This window comes from Cololabis saira, chromosome 4, assembly GCF_033807715.1.
Source record: "Cololabis saira isolate AMF1-May2022 chromosome 4, fColSai1.1, whole genome shotgun sequence".
Lineage (NCBI taxonomy): Eukaryota > Metazoa > Chordata > Actinopteri > Beloniformes > Belonidae > Cololabis > Cololabis saira.
This window is the reverse complement of record NC_084590.1, coordinates 52072317-52091673: the sequence shown is the minus strand read 5'-3', so window position 1 is coordinate 52091673 and position 19357 is coordinate 52072317. Positions and strand designations below refer to the sequence as shown.

General features: G+C 45.2%; 2 protein-coding genes across 2 annotated transcripts in view; one reads left to right on the top strand and one right to left on the bottom strand.

The window, feature by feature from the left end:
• The window catches only part of LOC133442611 (latent-transforming growth factor beta-binding protein 4-like), a 69982-nt gene extending 69606 nt beyond the window's left edge, over positions 1-376 (bottom strand). Inside the window, 1 exon segment of the mRNA XM_061720618.1 lies at positions 85-376. Within this exon segment, the coding sequence (XP_061576602.1) occupies positions 85-376 (292 nt within the window).
• ilkap (integrin-linked kinase-associated serine/threonine phosphatase) overlaps positions 375-19357 on the top strand; it is a 47860-nt gene continuing 28877 nt past the window's right edge. The window contains exon 1 of the mRNA XM_061720616.1: positions 375-383. Within this exon, the coding sequence (XP_061576600.1) occupies positions 375-383 (9 nt within the window). The remainder of the gene's footprint in view (positions 384-19357) is intronic.

Below are 19357 nucleotides of genomic sequence, written 5' to 3'. Positions count from 1 at the left end.
GAATCCAGGTCCAGGTGAGGCGTCCAGGTCCAGGTGAGGTCCTGGTGCTGGTCCTGGTCCTGGTGCTGGTCCTGGTCCTGGTGCTGGTCCTGGGCCCCCCCCCGGGCCCCCCGGGCCCCCCGGGGCCCACCAGCGTGGTCACGTTGCCCGTCTGGCAGCGGTTGATGCAGCCGTGGCGGCTGCTGCAGCGCACCTTACAGATGGTGGGCGTGAACCTCACCTGGACCCGCCCCCCCCCGGCCCCCCCGGGGCCCCCGGGCCCCCCGGCCCCCCAGGGCTGACCATGGGCCGGCGGGGGCCCGGCGGCGGCCAGGACCAGCAGCAGCAGCTGCGGCAGCTGCAGCAGCAGCCTGCGGCGTAGCGGCAGCAACGGCATGTCGAGGGTCCGAGGCTGCAGCGCTGCGTAGCTCTGGAGCTCTGAGAGAAAACAAGAGTGGGAGGAAAAGAGGGAGGAAGAGGGGGAGGAAGAGAGGGAGGAAGAGGGGGAGGAAGAGGGGGAGGGAGAGGGGGAGGAAGAGGAGAACAAGCCCCCCCCTCCCGGAGGAGGGCGAGCAGCAGCAGTCGCGGAGGTGGAGAGATAATTGGAAGCTTGTGCAGCGGCCGGGCTGCGGTCCAGCAGGGCCGGGGGAGAGGGGGGGCCCGGGGGGCCCGGGGCCCCCCAAAAGGACCAGGAGAGCAAGAACCAGAGCCAGGACCCCCTCCCCCACCAGGACCTGGGGGGTCAGAAACCTGGGGGGCTCTAGGACCTGGGGGGGGGTCAGGGTGGACGTCAGGGGCGATGATGCAACCTGGTTTTGGGTTTCAGGGCGTTGAAATCACCAAATGACCAGAGGGGGAGGAAGAGGGGGTTCCAGTTTTCCCAGGTTTCCAGTTTTCCAGGTTTCCAGTTTTCCAGGTTTCCAGTTTTCCAGGTTTCCAGTTTTCCCAGGTTTCCAGTTTTCCAGGTTTCCAGTTTTCCCAGATTCCCAGTTTTCCCAGGTTTCCAGTTTTCCGGGTTTCCAGTTTTCCCAGATTTCCAGTTTTCCAGGTTTCCAGTTTTCCAGGTTTCCAGTTTTCCAGGTTTCCAGCTTTCCCAGGTTTCGAGTTTTCCAGGTTTCCAGTTTTCCAGGTTTCCAGTTTTCCAGGTTTCCAGTTTTCCCAAGTTTCCAGTTTTCCAGGTTTCCATTTTTCCAAGTTTCCAGTTTTCCAGGTTTCCAGTTTTCCAGGTTTCCATTTTTCCCAGGGTTCCAGTTTTCCAGGTTTCCAGTTTTCCAGGTTTCCAGTTTTCCAGGTTTCCATTTTTCCCAGGGTTCCAGTTTTCCAGGTTTCCAGTTTTCCAGGTTTCCAGTTTTCCAGGTTTCCAGTTTTCCCAGGTTTCCAGTTTTCCCAGGTTTCCAGGTTTCCATTTTTCCAGGTTTCCAGTTTTCCAGGTTTCCAGTTTTCCAGGTTTCGAGTTTTCCAGGTTCCCAGGTTTCCAGTTTTCCCAGGTTTCCAGTTTTCCAAGTTTCCAGTTTTCCCAGATTTCCAGTTTTCCCAGGTTTCCAGGTTTCCAGTTTTTCCAGGTTTCCAGTTTTCCCAGATTCCCAGTTTTCCCAGGTTTCCAGTTTTCCCAGGTTTCCAGTTTTCCAGTTTTCCAGGTTTCCAGTTTTCCAGGTTTCCAGTTTTCCAGTTTTCCAGTTTTCCAGGTTTCCAGTTTTCCAGGTTTCGAGTTTTCCAGGTTTCCAGTTTTCCAGGTTTCCAGTTTTCCCAGGTTTCCAGTTTTCCAAGTTTCCAGTTTTCCCAGATTTCCAGTTTTCCCAGGTTTCCAGGTTTCCAGTTTTTCCAGGTTTCCAGTTTTCCCAGATTCCCAGTTTTCCCAGGTTTCCAGTTTTCCCAGGTTTCCAGTTTTCCAGTTTTCCAGGTTTCCCAGTTTTCCAGGTTTCCAGTTTTCCAGTTTTCCAGTTTTCCAGGTTTCCAGTTTTCCAGGTTTCGAGTTTTCCAGGTTTCCAGTTTTCCAGGTTTCCAGTTTTCCAAGTTTCCAGGTTTCCAGGTTTCCAGTTTTCCCAGGTTTCCAGTTTTTCAGTTTTCCAGTTTTCCAGTTTTCCAGGTTTCCAGTTTTCCAGGTTTCGAGTTTTCCAGGTTTCCAGTTTTCCAGGTTTCCAGTTTTCCAGGTTTCCAGCTTTCCCAGGTTTCGAGTTTTCCAGGTTTCCAGTTTTCCAGGTTTCCAGTTTTCCAGGTTTCCATTTTTCCAGGTTTCCAGTTTTCCCAGGTTTCCAGTTTTCCAGGTTTCCAGTTTTCCCAGGTTTCCAGTTTTCCAAGTTTCCAGTTTTCCAGGTTTCCAGCTTTCCCAGGTTTCCAGTTTTCCCATGTTTACATTTTTCCAGGTTCCCAGGTTTCCAGTTTTCCCAGGTTTCCAGTTTTCCCAGGTTTCCAGTTTTCCAGTTTTCCCAGGTTTCCAGTTTTCCAGGTTTCCAGTTTTCCCAGGTTTCCAGTTTTCCAAGTTTTCCATGTTTACATTTTTCCAGGTTCCCAGGTTTCCAGTTTTCCCAGGTTTCCAGTTTTCCCAGGTTTCCAGTTTCCCAGGTTTCCATTTTTCCAAGTTTCCAGTTTTCCAGATTCCCAGGTTTCCAGGTTTCCAGTTTTCCAGTTTTCCAGGTTTCCAGTTTTCCCAGGTTCCCAGGTTTCCAGTTTTCCAGGTTTCCTGTTTTCCCATGTTTACATTTTTCCAGGTTCCCAGGTTTCCAGTTTTCCCAGGTTTCCAGTTTTCCCAGGTTTCCAGTTTTCCAGTTTTCCAGGTTTCCAGTTTTCCAGGTTTCCAGTTTTCCCAGGTTTCGAGTTTTCCAGGTTTCCAGTTTTCCAGGTTTCCAGGTTTCCAGTTTTCCCAGGTTTCCAGTTTTCCAGGTTTCCAGTTTTCCCAGATTCCCAGTTTTCCCAGGTTTCCAGTTTTCCGGGTTTCCAGTTTTCCCAGGTTTCCAGTTTTCCAAGTTTCCAGGTTTCCAGTTTTCCCAGGTTTCCAGTTTTCCAGGTTTCCATTTTTCCAGGTTTCCAGTTTTCCAGGTTTCCAGTTTTCCAGGTTTCCAGCTTTCCCAGGTTTCGAGTTTTCCAGGTTTCCAGTTTTCCAGGTTTCCAGTTTTCCAGGTTTCCAGTTTTCCCAAGTTTCCAGTTTTCCAGGTTTCCATTTTTCCAAGTTTCCAGTTTTCCAGGTTTCCAGTTTTCCAGGTTTCCATTTTTCCCAGGGTTCCAGTTTTCCAGTTTTCCAGGGTTCCAGTTTTCCAGGTTTCCAGTTTTCCAGGTTTCCAGTTTTCCAGGTTTCCAGTTTTCCAGGTTTCCAGTTTTCCCAGGTTTCCAGTTTTCCCAGGTTTCCAGGTTTCCATTTTTCCAGGTTTCCAGTTTTCCAGGTTTCCAGTTTTCCAGGTTTCGAGTTTTCCAGGTTCCCAGGTTTCCAGTTTTCCCAGGTTTCCAGTTTTCCAAGTTTCCAGTTTTCCCAGATTTCCAGTTTTCCCAGGTTTCCAGGTTTCCAGTTTTTCCAGGTTTCCAGTTTTCCCAGATTCCCAGTTTTCCCAGGTTTCCAGTTTTCCCAGGTTTCCAGTTTTCCAGTTTTCCAGGTTTCCAGTTTTCCAGGTTTCCAGTTTTCCAGTTTTCCAGTTTTCCAGGTTTCGAGTTTTCCAGGTTTCGAGTTTTCCAGGTTTCCAGTTTTCCAGGTTTCCAGTTTTCCCAGGTTTCCAGTTTTCCAAGTTTCCAGTTTTCCCAGATTTCCAGTTTTCCCAGGTTTCCAGGTTTCCAGTTTTTCCAGGTTTCCAGTTTTCCCAGATTCCCAGTTTTCCCAGGTTTCCAGTTTTCCCAGGTTTCCAGTTTTCCAGTTTTCCAGGTTTCCCAGTTTTCCAGGTTTCCAGTTTTCCAGTTTTCCAGTTTTCCAGGTTTCCAGTTTTCCAGGTTTCGAGTTTTCCAGGTTTCCAGTTTTCCAGGTTTCCAGTTTTCCAAGTTTCCAGGTTTCCAGGTTTCCAGTTTTCCCAGGTTTCCAGTTTTTCAGTTTTCCAGTTTTCCAGTTTTCCAGGTTTCCAGTTTTCCAGGTTTCGAGTTTTCCAGGTTTCCAGTTTTCCAGGTTTCCAGTTTTCCAGGTTTCCAGCTTTCCCAGGTTTCGAGTTTTCCAGGTTTCCAGTTTTCCAGGTTTCCAGTTTTCCAGGTTTCCAGTTTTCCCAGGTTTCCAGTTTTCCAGGTTTCGAGTTTTCCAGGTTTCCAGTTTTCCAGGTTTCCAGCTTTCCCAGGTTTCCAGTTCTCCAGGTTTCCAGTTTTCCAGGTTTCCAGTTTTCCCAGGTTTCCAGTTTTCCAGGGTTTCCAGTTTTCCAAGTTTCCAGGTTTCCAGATTTCCAGTTTTCCAGTTTTCCAGAGTTTCCAGTTTTCCAAGTTTCCATTTTTCCAAGTTTCCAGTTTTCCAGGTTTCCAGTTTTCCAGGTTTCCATTTTCCAGGTTTCCAGTTTTCCAGTTTTCCCAGGTTTCCAGTTTTCCCAGGTTTCCAGTTTTCCAGGTTTCCAGCTTTCCCAGGTTTCCAGTTTTCCCGGGTTTCCAGGTTTCCAGCTTTCCCAGGTTTCCAGTTTTCCCAGGTTTCCAGTTTTCCAGGTTTCCAGTTTTCCAGGTTTCCATTTTTCCAGGTTTCCAGTTTTCCCAGGTTTCCAGTTTTCCCAGGTTTCCAGTTTTCCAGGTTTCCAGTTTTCCAGGTTTCCATTTTTCCAGGTTTCCAGTTTTCCCAGGTTTCCAGTTTTCCAGGTTTCCAGTTTTCCCAGGTTTCCAGTTTTCCAAGTTTCCAGTTTTCCAGGTTTCCAGCTTTCCCAGGTTTCCAGTTTTCCCATGTTTACATTTTTCCAGGTTCCCAGGTTTCCAGTTTTCCCAGGTTTCCAGTTTTCCCAGGTTTCCAGTTTTCCAGTTTTCCCAGGTTTCCAGTTTTCCAGGTTTCCAGTTTTCCCAGGTTTCCAGTTTTCCAAGTTTTCCATGTTTACATTTTTCCAGGTTCCCAGGTTTCCAGTTTTCCCAGGTTTCCAGTTTTCCCAGGTTTCCAGTTTCCCAGGTTTCCATTTTTCCAAGTTTCCAGTTTTCCAGATTCCCAGGTTTCCAGGTTTCCAGTTTTCCAGTTTTCCAGGTTTCCAGTTTTCCCAGGTTCCCAGGTTTCCAGTTTTCCAGGTTTCCTGTTTTCCCATGTTTACATTTTTCCAGGTTCCCAGGTTTCCAGTTTTCCCAGGTTTCCAGTTTTCCCAGGTTTCCAGTTTTCCAGTTTTCCAGGTTTCCAGTTTTCCAGGTTTCCACTTTTCCCAGGTTTCGAGTTTTCCAGGTTTCCAGTTTTCCAGGTTTCCAGGTTTCCAGTTTTCCCAGGTTTCCAGTTTTCCAGGTTTCCAGTTTTCCCAGATTCCCAGTTTTCCCAGGTTTCCAGTTTTCCGGGTTTCCAGTTTTCCCAGGTTTCCAGTTTTCCAAGTTTCCAGGTTTCCAGTTTTCCCAGGTTTCCAGTTTTCCAGGTTTCCATTTTTCCAGGTTTCCAGTTTTCCAGGTTTCCAGTTTTCCAGGTTTCCAGCTTTCCCAGGTTTCGAGTTTTCCAGGTTTCCAGTTTTCCAGGTTTCCAGTTTTCCAGGTTTCCAGTTTTCCCAAGTTTCCAGTTTTCCAGGTTTCCATTTTTCCAAGTTTCCAGTTTTCCAGGTTTCCAGTTTTCCAGGTTTCCATTTTTCCCAGGGTTCCAGTTTTCCAGTTTTCCAGGTTTCCAGTTTTCCAGGTTTCCAGTTTTCCAGGTTTCCATTTTTCCCAGGGTTCCAGTTTTCCAGGTTTCCAGTTTTCCAGGTTTCCAGTTTTCCAGGTTTCCAGTTTTCCCAGGTTTCCAGTTTTCCCAGGTTTCCAGGTTTCCATTTTTCCAGGTTTCCAGTTTTCCAGGTTTCCAGTTTTCCAGGTTTCGAGTTTTCCAGGTTTCCAGGTTTCCAGTTTTCCCAGGTTTCCAGGTTTCCAGTTTTCCAGGTTTCCAGTTTTCCAGGTTTCCAGTTTTCCAGGTTTCCAGTTTTCCCAGATTCCCAGTTTTCCCAGGTTTCCAGTTTTCCCAAGTTTCCAGTTTTCCAGGTTTCCAGTTTTCCAGGTTTCCAGTTTTCCAGTTTTCCAGTTGTCCAGGTTTCCATTTTTCCAGGTTTCCAGTTTTCCATGTTTCCAGTTTTCCAGGTTTCCAGCTTTCCCAGGTTTCGAGTTTTCCAGGTTTCCAGTTTTCCAGGTTTCCAGTTTTCCAGGTTTCCAGTTTTCCCAAGTTTCCAGTTTTCCAGGTTTCCATTTTTCCAAGTTTCCAGTTTTCCAGGTTTCCAGTTTTCCAGGTTTCCATTTTTCCCAGGGTTCCAGTTTTCCAGGTTTCCAGTTTTCCAGGTTTCCATTTTTCCCAGGGTTCCAGTTTTCCAGTTTTCCAGGTTTCCAGTTTTCCAGGTTTCCAGTTTTCCCAGGTTTCCAGTTTTCCCAGGTTTCCAGGTTTCCATTTTTCCAGGTTTCCAGGTTTCCAGGTTTCCAGTTTTCCCAGGTTTCCAGGTTTCCAGTTGTCCAGGTTTCCAGTTTTCCAGGTTTCCAGTTTTCCAGGTTTCCAGTTTTCCCAGATTCCCAGTTTTCCCAGGTTTCCAGTTTTCCCAAGTTTCCAGTTTTCCAGGTTTCCAGTTTTCCAGGTTTCCAGTTTTCCCAGGTTTCCAGTTTTCCAGTTTTCCAGTTGTCCAGGTTTCCAGTTTTCCAGGTTTCGAGTTTTCCAGGTTTCCAGGTTTCCAGTTTTCCCAGGTTTCCAGGTTTCCAGTTTTCCAGGTTTCCAGTTTTCCAGGTTTCCAGTTTTCCAGGTTTCCAGTTTTCCCAAGTTTCCAGTTTTCCAGGTTTCCAGTTTTCCAGGTTTCCAGTTTTCCCAGGTTTCCAGTTTTCCAGTTTTCCAGTTGTCCAGGTTTCCAGTTTTCCAGGTTTCGAGTTTTCCAGGTTTCCAGTTTTCCCAGGTTTCCAGTTTTCCAGTTTTCCAGTTTTCCAGGTTTCCAGTTTTCCAAGTTTCCAGGTTTCCAGTTTTTCAGTTTTCCAGTTGTCCAGGTTTCGAGTTTTCCAGGTTTCCAGTTTTCCAGGTTTCCAGTTTTCCAGGTTTCCAGTTTTCCCAAGTTTCCAGTTTTCCAGGTTTCCATTTTTCCAAGTTTCCAGTTTTCCAGGTTTCCAGTTTTCCAGGTTTCCATTTTTCCCAGGCTTCCAGTTTTCCAGGTTTCCAGTTTTCCAGGTTTCCATTTTTCCAAGTTTCCAGTTTTCCAGGTTTCCAGTTTTCCAGGTTTCCATTTTTCCCAGGCTTCCAGTTTTCCAGGTTTCCAGTTTTCCCAGGTTTCCAGTTTTCCCAGGTTTCCAGGTTTCCATTTTTCCAGGTTTCCAGTTTTCCAGGTTTCGAGTTTTCCAGGTTTCCAGGTTTCCAGTTTTCCAGGTTTCCAGTTTTCCAGGTTTCCAGTTTTCCCAGATTCCCAGTTTTCCCAGGTTTCCAGTTTTCCCAAGTTTCCAGTTTTCCAGGTTTCCAGTTTTCCAGGTTTCCAGTTTTCCCAGGTTTCCAGTTTTCCAGTTGTCCAGGTTTCCATTTTCCAGGTTTCCAGTTTTCCAGGTTTCCAGTTTTCCAGGTTTCCAGCTTTCCCAGGTTTCGAGTTTTCCAGGTTTCCAGTTTTCCAGGTTTCCAGTTTTCCAGGTTTCCAGTTTTCCCAAGTTTCCAGTTTTCCAGGTTTCCATTTTTCCAAGTTTCCAGTTTTCCAGGGTTCCAGTTTTCCAGGTTTCCAGTTTTCCAGGTTTCCAGTTTTCCAGGTTTCCAGTTTTCCAGGTTTCCAGTTTTCCCAGGTTTCCAGTTTTCCCAGGTTTCCAGGTTTCCATTTTTCCAGGTTTCCAGTTTTCCAGGTTTCCAGTTTTCCAGGTTTCGAGTTTTCCAGGTTCCCAGGTTTCCAGTTTTCCCAGGTTTCCAGTTTTCCAAGTTTCCAGTTTTCCCAGATTTCCAGTTTTCCCAGGTTTCCAGGTTTCCAGTTTTTCCAGGTTTCCAGTTTTCCCAGATTCCCAGTTTTCCCAGGTTTCCAGTTTTCCCAGGTTTCCAGTTTTCCAGTTTTCCAGGTTTCCAGTTTTCCAGGTTTCCAGTTTTCCAGTTTTCCAGTTTTCCAGGTTTCCAGTTTTCCAGGTTTCGAGTTTTCCAGGTTTCCAGTTTTCCAGGTTTCCAGTTTTCCCAGGTTTCCAGTTTTCCAAGTTTCCAGTTTTCCCAGATTTCCAGTTTTCCCAGGTTTCCAGGTTTCCAGTTTTTCCAGGTTTCCAGTTTTCCCAGATTCCCAGTTTTCCCAGGTTTCCAGTTTTCCCAGGTTTCCAGTTTTCCAGTTTTCCAGGTTTCCCAGTTTTCCAGGTTTCCAGTTTTCCAGTTTTCCAGTTTTCCAGGTTTCCAGTTTTCCAGGTTTCGAGTTTTCCAGGTTTCCAGTTTTCCAGGTTTCCAGTTTTCCAAGTTTCCAGGTTTCCAGGTTTCCAGTTTTCCCAGGTTTCCAGTTTTTCAGTTTTCCAGTTTTCCAGTTTTCCAGGTTTCCAGTTTTCCAGGTTTCGAGTTTTCCAGGTTTCCAGTTTTCCAGGTTTCCAGTTTTCCAGGTTTCCAGCTTTCCCAGGTTTCGAGTTTTCCAGGTTTCCAGTTTTCCAGGTTTCCAGTTTTCCAGGTTTCCAGTTTTCCCAGGTTTCCAGTTTTCCAGGTTTCGAGTTTTCCAGGTTTCCAGTTTTCCAGGTTTCCAGCTTTCCCAGGTTTCCAGTTCTCCAGGTTTCCAGTTTTCCAGGTTTCCAGTTTTCCCAGGTTTCCAGTTTTCCAGGGTTTCCAGTTTTCCAAGTTTCCAGGTTTCCAGATTTCCAGTTTTCCAGTTTTCCAGAGTTTCCAGTTTTCCAAGTTTCCATTTTTCCAAGTTTCCAGTTTTCCAGGTTTCCAGTTTTCCAGGTTTCCATTTTCCAGGTTTCCAGTTTTCCAGTTTTCCCAGGTTTCCAGTTTTCCCAGGTTTCCAGTTTTCCAGGTTTCCAGCTTTCCCAGGTTTCCAGTTTTCCCGGGTTTCCAGGTTTCCAGCTTTCCCAGGTTTCCAGTTTTCCCAGGTTTCCAGTTTTCCAGGTTTCCAGTTTTCCAGGTTTCCATTTTTCCAGGTTTCCAGTTTTCCCAGGTTTCCAGTTTTCCCAGGTTTCCAGTTTTCCAGGTTTCCAGTTTTCCAGGTTTCCATTTTTCCAGGTTTCCAGTTTTCCCAGGTTTCCAGTTTTCCAGGTTTCCAGTTTTCCCAGGTTTCCAGTTTTCCAAGTTTCCAGTTTTCCAGGTTTCCAGCTTTCCCAGGTTTCCAGTTTTCCCATGTTTACATTTTTCCAGGTTCCCAGGTTTCCAGTTTTCCCAGGTTTCCAGTTTTCCCAGGTTTCCAGTTTTCCAGTTTTCCCAGGTTTCCAGTTTTCCAGGTTTCCAGTTTTCCCAGGTTTCCAGTTTTCCAAGTTTTCCATGTTTACATTTTTCCAGGTTCCCAGGTTTCCAGTTTTCCCAGGTTTCCAGTTTTCCCAGGTTTCCAGTTTCCCAGGTTTCCATTTTTCCAAGTTTCCAGTTTTCCAGATTCCCAGGTTTCCAGGTTTCCAGTTTTCCAGTTTTCCAGGTTTCCAGTTTTCCCAGGTTCCCAGGTTTCCAGTTTTCCAGGTTTCCTGTTTTCCCATGTTTACATTTTTCCAGGTTCCCAGGTTTCCAGTTTTCCCAGGTTTCCAGTTTTCCCAGGTTTCCAGTTTTCCAGTTTTCCAGGTTTCCAGTTTTCCAGGTTTCCACTTTTCCCAGGTTTCGAGTTTTCCAGGTTTCCAGTTTTCCAGGTTTCCAGGTTTCCAGTTTTCCCAGGTTTCCAGTTTTCCAGGTTTCCAGTTTTCCCAGATTCCCAGTTTTCCCAGGTTTCCAGTTTTCCGGGTTTCCAGTTTTCCCAGGTTTCCAGTTTTCCAAGTTTCCAGGTTTCCAGTTTTCCCAGGTTTCCAGTTTTCCAGGTTTCCATTTTTCCAGGTTTCCAGTTTTCCAGGTTTCCAGTTTTCCAGGTTTCCAGCTTTCCCAGGTTTCGAGTTTTCCAGGTTTCCAGTTTTCCAGGTTTCCAGTTTTCCAGGTTTCCAGTTTTCCCAAGTTTCCAGTTTTCCAGGTTTCCATTTTTCCAAGTTTCCAGTTTTCCAGGTTTCCAGTTTTCCAGGTTTCCATTTTTCCCAGGGTTCCAGTTTTCCAGTTTTCCAGGTTTCCAGTTTTCCAGGTTTCCAGTTTTCCAGGTTTCCATTTTTCCCAGGGTTCCAGTTTTCCAGGTTTCCAGTTTTCCAGGTTTCCAGTTTTCCAGGTTTCCAGTTTTCCCAGGTTTCCAGTTTTCCCAGGTTTCCAGGTTTCCATTTTTCCAGGTTTCCAGTTTTCCAGGTTTCCAGTTTTCCAGGTTTCGAGTTTTCCAGGTTTCCAGGTTTCCAGTTTTCCCAGGTTTCCAGGTTTCCAGTTTTCCAGGTTTCCAGTTTTCCAGGTTTCCAGTTTTCCAGGTTTCCAGTTTTCCCAGATTCCCAGTTTTCCCAGGTTTCCAGTTTTCCCAAGTTTCCAGTTTTCCAGGTTTCCAGTTTTCCAGGTTTCCAGTTTTCCAGTTTTCCAGTTGTCCAGGTTTCCATTTTTCCAGGTTTCCAGTTTTCCATGTTTCCAGTTTTCCAGGTTTCCAGCTTTCCCAGGTTTCGAGTTTTCCAGGTTTCCAGTTTTCCAGGTTTCCAGTTTTCCAGGTTTCCAGTTTTCCCAAGTTTCCAGTTTTCCAGGTTTCCATTTTTCCAAGTTTCCAGTTTTCCAGGTTTCCAGTTTTCCAGGTTTCCATTTTTCCCAGGGTTCCAGTTTTCCAGGTTTCCAGTTTTCCAGGTTTCCATTTTTCCCAGGGTTCCAGTTTTCCAGTTTTCCAGGTTTCCAGTTTTCCAGGTTTCCAGTTTTCCCAGGTTTCCAGTTTTCCCAGGTTTCCAGGTTTCCATTTTTCCAGGTTTCCAGGTTTCCAGGTTTCCAGTTTTCCCAGGTTTCCAGGTTTCCAGTTGTCCAGGTTTCCAGTTTTCCAGGTTTCCAGTTTTCCAGGTTTCCAGTTTTCCCAGATTCCCAGTTTTCCCAGGTTTCCAGTTTTCCCAAGTTTCCAGTTTTCCAGGTTTCCAGTTTTCCAGGTTTCCAGTTTTCCCAGGTTTCCAGTTTTCCAGTTTTCCAGTTGTCCAGGTTTCCAGTTTTCCAGGTTTCGAGTTTTCCAGGTTTCCAGGTTTCCAGTTTTCCCAGGTTTCCAGGTTTCCAGTTTTCCAGGTTTCCAGTTTTCCAGGTTTCCAGTTTTCCAGGTTTCCAGTTTTCCCAAGTTTCCAGTTTTCCAGGTTTCCAGTTTTCCAGGTTTCCAGTTTTCCCAGGTTTCCAGTTTTCCAGTTTTCCAGTTGTCCAGGTTTCCAGTTTTCCAGGTTTCGAGTTTTCCAGGTTTCCAGTTTTCCCAGGTTTCCAGTTTTCCAGTTTTCCAGTTTTCCAGGTTTCCAGTTTTCCAAGTTTCCAGGTTTCCAGTTTTTCAGTTTTCCAGTTGTCCAGGTTTCGAGTTTTCCAGGTTTCCAGTTTTCCAGGTTTCCAGTTTTCCAGGTTTCCAGTTTTCCCAAGTTTCCAGTTTTCCAGGTTTCCATTTTTCCAAGTTTCCAGTTTTCCAGGTTTCCAGTTTTCCAGGTTTCCATTTTTCCCAGGCTTCCAGTTTTCCAGGTTTCCAGTTTTCCAGGTTTCCATTTTTCCAAGTTTCCAGTTTTCCAGGTTTCCAGTTTTCCAGGTTTCCATTTTTCCCAGGCTTCCAGTTTTCCAGGTTTCCAGTTTTCCCAGGTTTCCAGTTTTCCCAGGTTTCCAGGTTTCCATTTTTCCAGGTTTCCAGTTTTCCAGGTTTCGAGTTTTCCAGGTTTCCAGGTTTCCAGTTTTCCAGGTTTCCAGTTTTCCAGGTTTCCAGTTTTCCCAGATTCCCAGTTTTCCCAGGTTTCCAGTTTTCCCAAGTTTCCAGTTTTCCAGGTTTCCAGTTTTCCAGGTTTCCAGTTTTCCCAGGTTTCCAGTTTTCCAGTTTTCCAGTTGTCCAGGTTTCCATTTTCCAGGTTTCCAGTTTTCCAGGTTTCCAGTTTTCCAGGTTTCCAGCTTTCCCAGGTTTCGAGTTTTCCAGGTTTCCAGTTTTCCAGGTTTCCAGTTTTCCAGGTTTCCAGTTTTCCCAAGTTTCCAGTTTTCCAGGTTTCCATTTTTCCAAGTTTCCAGTTTTCCAGGTTTCCAGTTTTCCAGGTTTCCATTTTTCCCAGGGTTCCAGTTTTCCAGGTTTCCAGTTTTCCAGGTTTCCATTTTTCCCAGGGTTCCAGTTTTCCAGTTTTCCAGGTTTCCAGTTTTCCAGGTTTCCAGTTTTCCCAGGTTTCCAGTTTTCCCAGGTTTCCAGGTTTCCATTTTTCCAGGTTTCCAGTTTTCCAGGTTTCGAGTTTTCCAGGTTTCCAGGTTTCCAGTTTTCCCAGGTTTCCAGGTTTCCAGTTTTCCAGGTTTCCAGTTTTCCAGGTTTCCAGTTTTCCAGGTTTCCAGTTTTCCCAGATTCCCAGTTTTCCCAGGTTTCCAGTTTTCCCAAGTTTCCAGTTTTCCAGGTTTCCAGTTTTCCAGGTTTCCAGTTTTCCCAGGTTTCCAGTTTTCCAGTTTTCCAGTTGTCCAGGTTTCCAGTTTTCCAGGTTTCGAGTTTTCCAGGTTTCCAGGTTTCCAGTTTTCCCAGGTTTCCAGGTTTCCAGTTTTCCAGGTTTCCAGTTTTCCAGGTTTCCAGTTTTCCAGGTTTCCAGTTTTCCAGGTTTCCAGTTTTCCCAAGTTTCCAGTTTTCCAGGTTTCCAGTTTTCCAGGTTTCCAGTTTTCCCAGGTTTCCAGTTTTCCAGTTTTCCAGTTGTCCAGGTTTCCAGTTTTCCAGGTTTCGAGTTTTCCAGGTTTCCAGTTTTCCCAGGTTTCCAGTTTTCCAGTTTTCCAGTTTTCCAGGTTTCCAGTTTTCCAAGTTTCCAGGTTTCCAGTTTTTCAGTTTTCCAGTTGTCCAGGTTTCGAGTTTTCCAGGTTTCCAGTTTTCCAGGTTTCCAGTTTTCCAGGTTTCCAGTTTTCCCAAGTTTCCAGTTTTCCAGTTTTCCAGTTGTCCAGGTTTCCAGTTTTCCAGGTTTCGAGTTTTCCAGGTTTCCAGTTTTCCCAGGTTTCCAGTTTTCCAGTTTTCCAGTTTTCCAGGTTTCCAGTTTTCCAAGTTTCCAGGTTTCCAGTTTTTCAGTTTTCCAGTTGTCCAGGTTTCGAGTTTTCCAGGTTTCCAGTTTTCCAGGTTTCCAGTTTTCCAGGTTTCCAGTTTTCCCAAGTTTCCAGTTTTCCAGGTTTCCATTTTTCCAAGTTTCCAGTTTTCCAGGTTTCCAGTTTTCCAGGTTTCCATTTTTCCCAGGCTTCCAGTTTTCCAGGTTTCCAGTTTTCCAGGTTTCCATTTTTCCAAGTTTCCAGTTTTCCAGGTTTCCAGTTTTCCAGGTTTCCATTTTTCCCAGGCTTCCAGTTTTCCAGGTTTCCAGTTTTCCAGGTTTCCAGTTTTCCAGGTTTCGAGTTTTCCAGGTTTCCAGTTTTCCAGGTTTCCAGCTTTCCCAGGTTTCCAGTTTTCCAGGTTTCCAGTTTTCCCAGGTTTCCAGTTTTCCAGTTTTCCAGTTGTCCAGGTTTCCAGTTTTCCAGGTTTCGAGTTTTCCAGGTTTCCAGTTTTCCCAGGTTTCCAGTTTTCCAGTTTTCCAGTTTTCCAGGTTTCCAGTTTTCCAAGTTTCCAGGTTTCCAGTTTTTCAGTTTTCCAGTTGTCCAGGTTTCGAGTTTTCCAGGTTTCCAGTTTTCCAGGTTTCCAGTTTTCCAGGTTTCCAGTTTTCCCAAGTTTCCAGTTTTCCAGGTTTCCATTTTTCCAAGTTTCCAGTTTTCCAGGTTTCCAGTTTTCCAGGTTTCCATTTTTCCCAGGCTTCCAGTTTTCCAGGTTTCCAGTTTTCCAGGTTTCCAGTTTTCCAGGTTTCCAGTTTTCCCAGGTTTCCAGTTTTCCCAGGTTTCCAGGTTTCCATTTTTCCAGGTTTCCAGTTCTCCAGGTTTCCAGTTTTCCAGGTTTCCAGTTTTCCAGGTTTCGAGTTTTCCAGGTTTCCAGTTTTCCAGGTTTCCAGCTTTCCCAGGTTTCCAGTTCTCCAGGTTTCCAGTTTTCCAGGTTTCCATTTTTCCAGTTTTCCCAGGTTTCCAGTTTTCCAGTTTTCCAAGTTTCCAGGTTTCCAGATTTCCAGTTTTCCAGGGTTTCCAGTTTTTCAAGTTTCCATTTTTCCAAGTTTCCAGTTTTCCAGGTTTCCAGTTTTCCAGGTTTCCATTTTCCAGGTTTCCAGTTTTCCAGGTTTCCAGCTTTCCCAGGTTTCCAGTTTTCCCGGGTTTCCACGTTTCCAGCTTTCCCAGGTTTCCAGTTTTCCCAGGTTTCCAGTTTGCCAGGTTTCCAGTTTTCCAGGTTTCCATTTTTCCAGGTTTCCAGTTTTCCCAGGTTTCCAGTTTTCCCAGGTTTCCAGTTTTCCAAGTTTCCAGTTTTCCAGGTTTCCAGCTTTCCCAGGTTTCCAGTTTTCCCATGTTTACATTTTTCCGGGTTCCCAGGTTTCCAGTTTTCCAGTTTTCCCAGGTTTCCAGTTTTCCAGGTTTCCAGTTTTCCCAGGTTTCCAGTTTTCCAAGTTTTCCATGTTTACATTTTTCCAGGTTCCCAGGTTTCCAGTTTTCCCAGGTTTCCAGTTTTCCAGGTTTCCAGTTTTCCAGGTTTCCAGTTTTCCAGGTTTCCAGTTTTCCCAGGTTTCCAGTTTTCCAGTTTTCCTGTTGTCCAGGTTTCCAGTTTTCCAGGTTTCGAGTTTTCCAGGTTTCCAGTTTTCCCAGGTTTCCAGTTTTCCAGTTTTCCAGTTTTCCAGGTTTCCAGTTTTCCAAGTTTCCAGGTTTCCAGTTTTCCCAGGTTTCCAGTTTTCCCAGGTTTCCAGTTTTCCAGTTTTCCAGTTTTCCCAGGTTTCCAGTTTTTCAGTTTTCCAGTTTTCCAGGGTTTCCAGTTTTCCAAGTTTCCAGGTTTCCAGTTTTCCCAGGTTTCCAGTTTTCCAAGTTTCCAGGTTTCCAGTTTTCCCAGGTTTCCAGTTTTCCAGTTTTCCAGGTTTCCAGTTTTCCAGGTTTCCAGTTTTCCCAGGTTTCGAGTTTTCCAGGTTTCGAGTTTTCCAGGTTTCCAGTTTTCCAGGTTTCCAGTTTTCCAGGTTTCCAGTTTTCCAGGTTTCCATTTTTCCCAGGCTTCCAGTTTTCAAGGTTTCCAGTTTTCCAGGTTTCCAGTTTTCCAGGTTTCGAGTTTTCCAGGTTTCCAGTTTTCCAGGTTTCCAGCTTTCCCAGGTTTCCAGTTTTCCAGGTTTCCAGTTTTCCCAGGTTTCCAGTTTTCCAGTTTTCCAGTTGTCCAGGTTTCCAGTTTTCCAGGTTTCGAGTTTTCCAGGTTTCCAGTTTTCCCAGGTTTCCAGTTTTCCAGTTTTCCAGTTTTCCAGGTTTCCAGTTTTCCAAGTTTCCAGGTTTCCAGTTTTTCAGTTTTCCAGTTGTCCAGGTTTCCCAGGTTTCCAGTTTTCCAGGTTTCCAGTTTTCCAGGTTTCCAGTTTTCCAGGTTTCCAGTTTTCCCAGGTTTCCAGTTTTCCAGTTTTCCTGTTGTCCAGGTTTCCAGTTTTCCAGGTTTCGAGTTTTCCAGGTTTCCAGTTTTCCCAGGTTTCCAGTTTTCCAGTTTTCCAGTTTTCCAGGTTTCCAGTTTTCCAAGTTTCCAGGTTTCCAGTTTTCCCAGGTTTCCAGTTTTCCCAGGTTTCCAGTTTTCCAGTTTTCCAGTTTTCCCAGGTTTCCAGTTTTTCAGTTTTCCAGTTTTCCAGGGTTTCCAGTTTTCCAAGTTTCCAGGTTTCCAGTTTTCCCAGGTTTCCAGTTTTCCAAGTTTCCAGGTTTCCAGTTTTCCCAGGTTTCCAGTTTTCCAGTTTTCCAGGTTTCCAGTTTTCCAGGTTTCCAGTTTTCCCAGGTTTCGAGTTTTCCAGGTTTCGAGTTTTCCAGGTTTCCAGTTTTCCAGGTTTCCAGTTTTCCAGGTTTCCAGTTTTCCCAAGTTTCCAGTTTTCCAGGTTTCCATTTTTCCAAGTTTCCAGTTTTCCAGGTTTCCAGTTTTCCAGGTTTCCATTTTTCCCAGGGTTCCAGTTTTCCAGGTTTCCAGTTTTCCAGGTTTCCAGTTTTCCAGGTTTCCAGTTTTCCCAGGTTTCCAGTTTTCCCAGGTTTCCAGGTTTCCATTTTTCCAGGTTTCCAGTTCTCCAGGTTTCCAGTTTTCCAGGTTTCCAGTTTTCCAGGTTTCGAGTTTTCCAGGTTTCCAGTTTTCCAGGTTTCCAGCTTTCCCAGGTTTCCAGTTCTCCAGGTTTCCAGTTTTCCAGGTTTCCATTTTTCCAGTTTTCCCAGGTTTCCAGTTTTCCAGTTTTCCAGGGTTTCCAGTTTTCCAAGTTTCCAGGTTTCCAGATTTCCAGTTTTCCAGGGTTTCCAGTTTTCCAAGTTTCCATTTTTCCAGGTTTCCAGTTTTCCAGGTTTCCAGTTTTCCAGGTTTCCATTTTCCAGGTTTCCAGTTTTCCAGGTTTCCAGCTTTCCCAGGTTTCCAGTTTTCCCGGGTTTCCACGTTTCCAGCTTTCCCAGGTTTCCAGTTTTCCCAGGTTTCCAGTTTGCCAGGTTTCCAGCTTTCCCAGGTTTCCAGTTTTCCCGGGTTTCCACGTTTCCAGCTTTCCCAGGTTTCCAGTTTTCCAGGTTTCCAGTTTTCCAGGTTTCCAGTTTTCCCAGGTTTCCAGTTTCCCAGGTTTCCAGTTTTCCAGGTTTCCAGTTTTCCCAGGTTTCCAGTTTTCCAAGTTTCCAGTTTTCCAGGTTTCCAGTTTTCCCAGGTTCCCAGGTTTCCAGTTTTCCAGTTTTCCCAGGTTTCCAGTTTTCCAGGTTTCCAGTTTTCCAGGTTTCCAGTTTTCCCATGTTTACATTTTTCCAGTTTTCCCAGGTTTCCAGTTTTCCAGTTTTCCCAGGTTTCCAGTTTTCCAGGTTTCCAGTTTTCCCAGGTTTCCAGTTTTCCAAGTTTTCCATGTTTACATTTTTCCAGGTTCCCAGGTTTCCAGTTTTCCCAGGTTTCCAGTTTCCCAGGTTTCCATTTTTCCAAGTTTCCAGTTTTCCAGGTTTCCAGTTTTCCCAGGTTTCCAGTTTTCCCAGGTTTCCAGTTTTCCAGTTTTCCAGGTTTCCAGGTTTCCAGTTTTCCAGTTTTCCAGTTTTCCCAGGTTTCCAGTTTTCCAGGTTTCCAGTTTTCCAGGTTTCCAGTTTTCCCATGTTTACATTTTTCCAGTTTTCCCAGGTTTCCAGTTTTCCAGTTTTCCCAGGTTTCCAGTTTTCCAGGTTTCCAGTTTTCCCAGGTTTCCAGTTTTCCAAGTTTTCCATGTTTACATTTTTCCAGGTTCCCAGGTTTCCAGTTTTCCCAGGTTTCCAGTTTCCCAGGTTTCCATTTTTCCAAGTTTCCAGTTTTCCAGGTTTCCAGTTTTCCCAGGTTTCCAGTTTTCCCAGGTTTCCAGTTTTCCAGTTTTCCAGGTTTCCAGGTTTCCAGTTTTCCAGTTTTCCAGGTTTCCAGTTTTCCCAGGTTTCCAGTTTTCCAGGTTTCCAGTATTCCAGTTTTCCAGGTTTCCAGGTTTCCAGTTTTCCAGGTTCCCAGGTTTCCAGGTTCCCAGGTTTCCAGTTTTCCAGGTTTCCAGTTTTCCAGTTTTCCAGGTTTCCAGTTTTCCAGGTTTCCAGTTTTCCCAGGTTTCGAGTTTTCCAGGTTTCCAGTTTTCCAGGTTTCCAGTTTTCCCAGGTTTCCAGTTTTCCAGGTTTCCATTTTTCCAAGTTTCCAGTTTTCCAGTTTTCCAGGTTTCCAGTTTTCCCAGGTTTCGAGTTTTCCAGGTTTCCAGTTTTCCAGGTTTCCAGTTTTCCCAGGTTTCGAGTTTTCCAGGTTTCCAGCTTTCCCAGGTTTCCAGTTTTCCCATGTTTACATTTTTCCAGGTTCCCAGGTTTCCAGTTTTCCCAAGTTTCCAGTTTTCCAGGTTTCCATTTTTCCAAGTTTCCAGTTTTCCAGGTTTCCAGTTTTCCAGGTTTCCATTTTTCCCAGGGTTCCAGTTTTCCAGGTTTCCAGTTTTCCAGGTTTCCAGTTTTCCAGGTTTCCAGTTTTCCCAGGTTTCCAGTTTTCCCAGGTTTCCAGGTTTCCATTTTCCAGGTTTCCAGTTCTCCAGGTTTCCAGTTTTCCAGGTTTCCAGTTTTCCAGGTTTCGAGTTTTCCAGGTTTCCAGTTTTCCAGGTTTCCAGCTTTCCCAGGTTTCCAGTTCTCCAGGTTTCCAGTTTTCCAGGTTTCCATTTTTCCAGTTTTCCCAGGTTTCCAGTTTTCCAGGGTTTCCAGTTTTCCAAGTTTCCAGGTTTCCAGATTTCCAATTTTCCAGAGTTTCCAGTTTTCCAAGTTTCCATTTTTCCAAGTTTCCAGTTTTCCAGGTTTCCAGGTTTCCAGTTTTCCAGGTTTCCATTTTCCAGGTTTCCAGTTTTCCAGGTTTCCAGCTTTCCCAGGTTTCCAGTTTTCCCGGGTTTCCAGGTTTCCAGCTTTCCCAGGTTTCCAGTTTTCCCAGGTTTCCAGTTTTCCAGGTTTCCAGTTTTCCAGGTTTCCATTTTTCCAGGTTTCCAGTTTTCCCAGGTTTCCAGTTTTCCAGGTTTCCAGTTTTCCCAGGTTTCCAGTTTTCCAAGTTTCCAGTTTTCCAGGTTTCCAGCTTTCCCAGGTTTCCAGTTTTCCCATGTTTACATTTTTCCAGGTTCCAAGGTTTCCAGTTTTCCCAGGTTTCCAGTTTTCCCAGGTTTCCAGTTTTCCCAGGTTTCCAGTTTTCCAGTTTTCCCAGGTTTCCAGTTTTCCAGGTTTCCAGTTTTCCCAGGTTTCCAGTTTTCCAAGTTTTCCATGTTTACATTTTTCCAGGTTCCCAGGTTTCCAGTTTTCCCAGGTTTCCAGTTTCCCAGGTTTCCATTTTTCCAAGTTTCCAGTTTTCCAGATTCCCAGGTTTCCAGGTTTCCAGTTTTCCAGGTTTCCAGTTTTCCCAGGTTCCCAGGTTCCCAGGTTTCCAGTTTTCCAGGTTTCCAGTTTTCCCAGGTTTCCAGTTTTCCCAGGTTTCCAGTTTTCCAGTTTTCCAGGTTTCCAGTTTTCCAGGTTTCCAGTTTTCCCAGGTTTCGAGTTTTCCAGGTTTCCAGTTTTCCAGGTTTCCAGTTTTCCCAGGTTTCCAGTTTTCCAGGTTTCCATTTTTCCAAGTTTCCAGTTTTCCAGTTTTCCAGGTTTCCAGTTTTCCCAGGTTTCGAGTTTTCCAGGTTTCCCGTT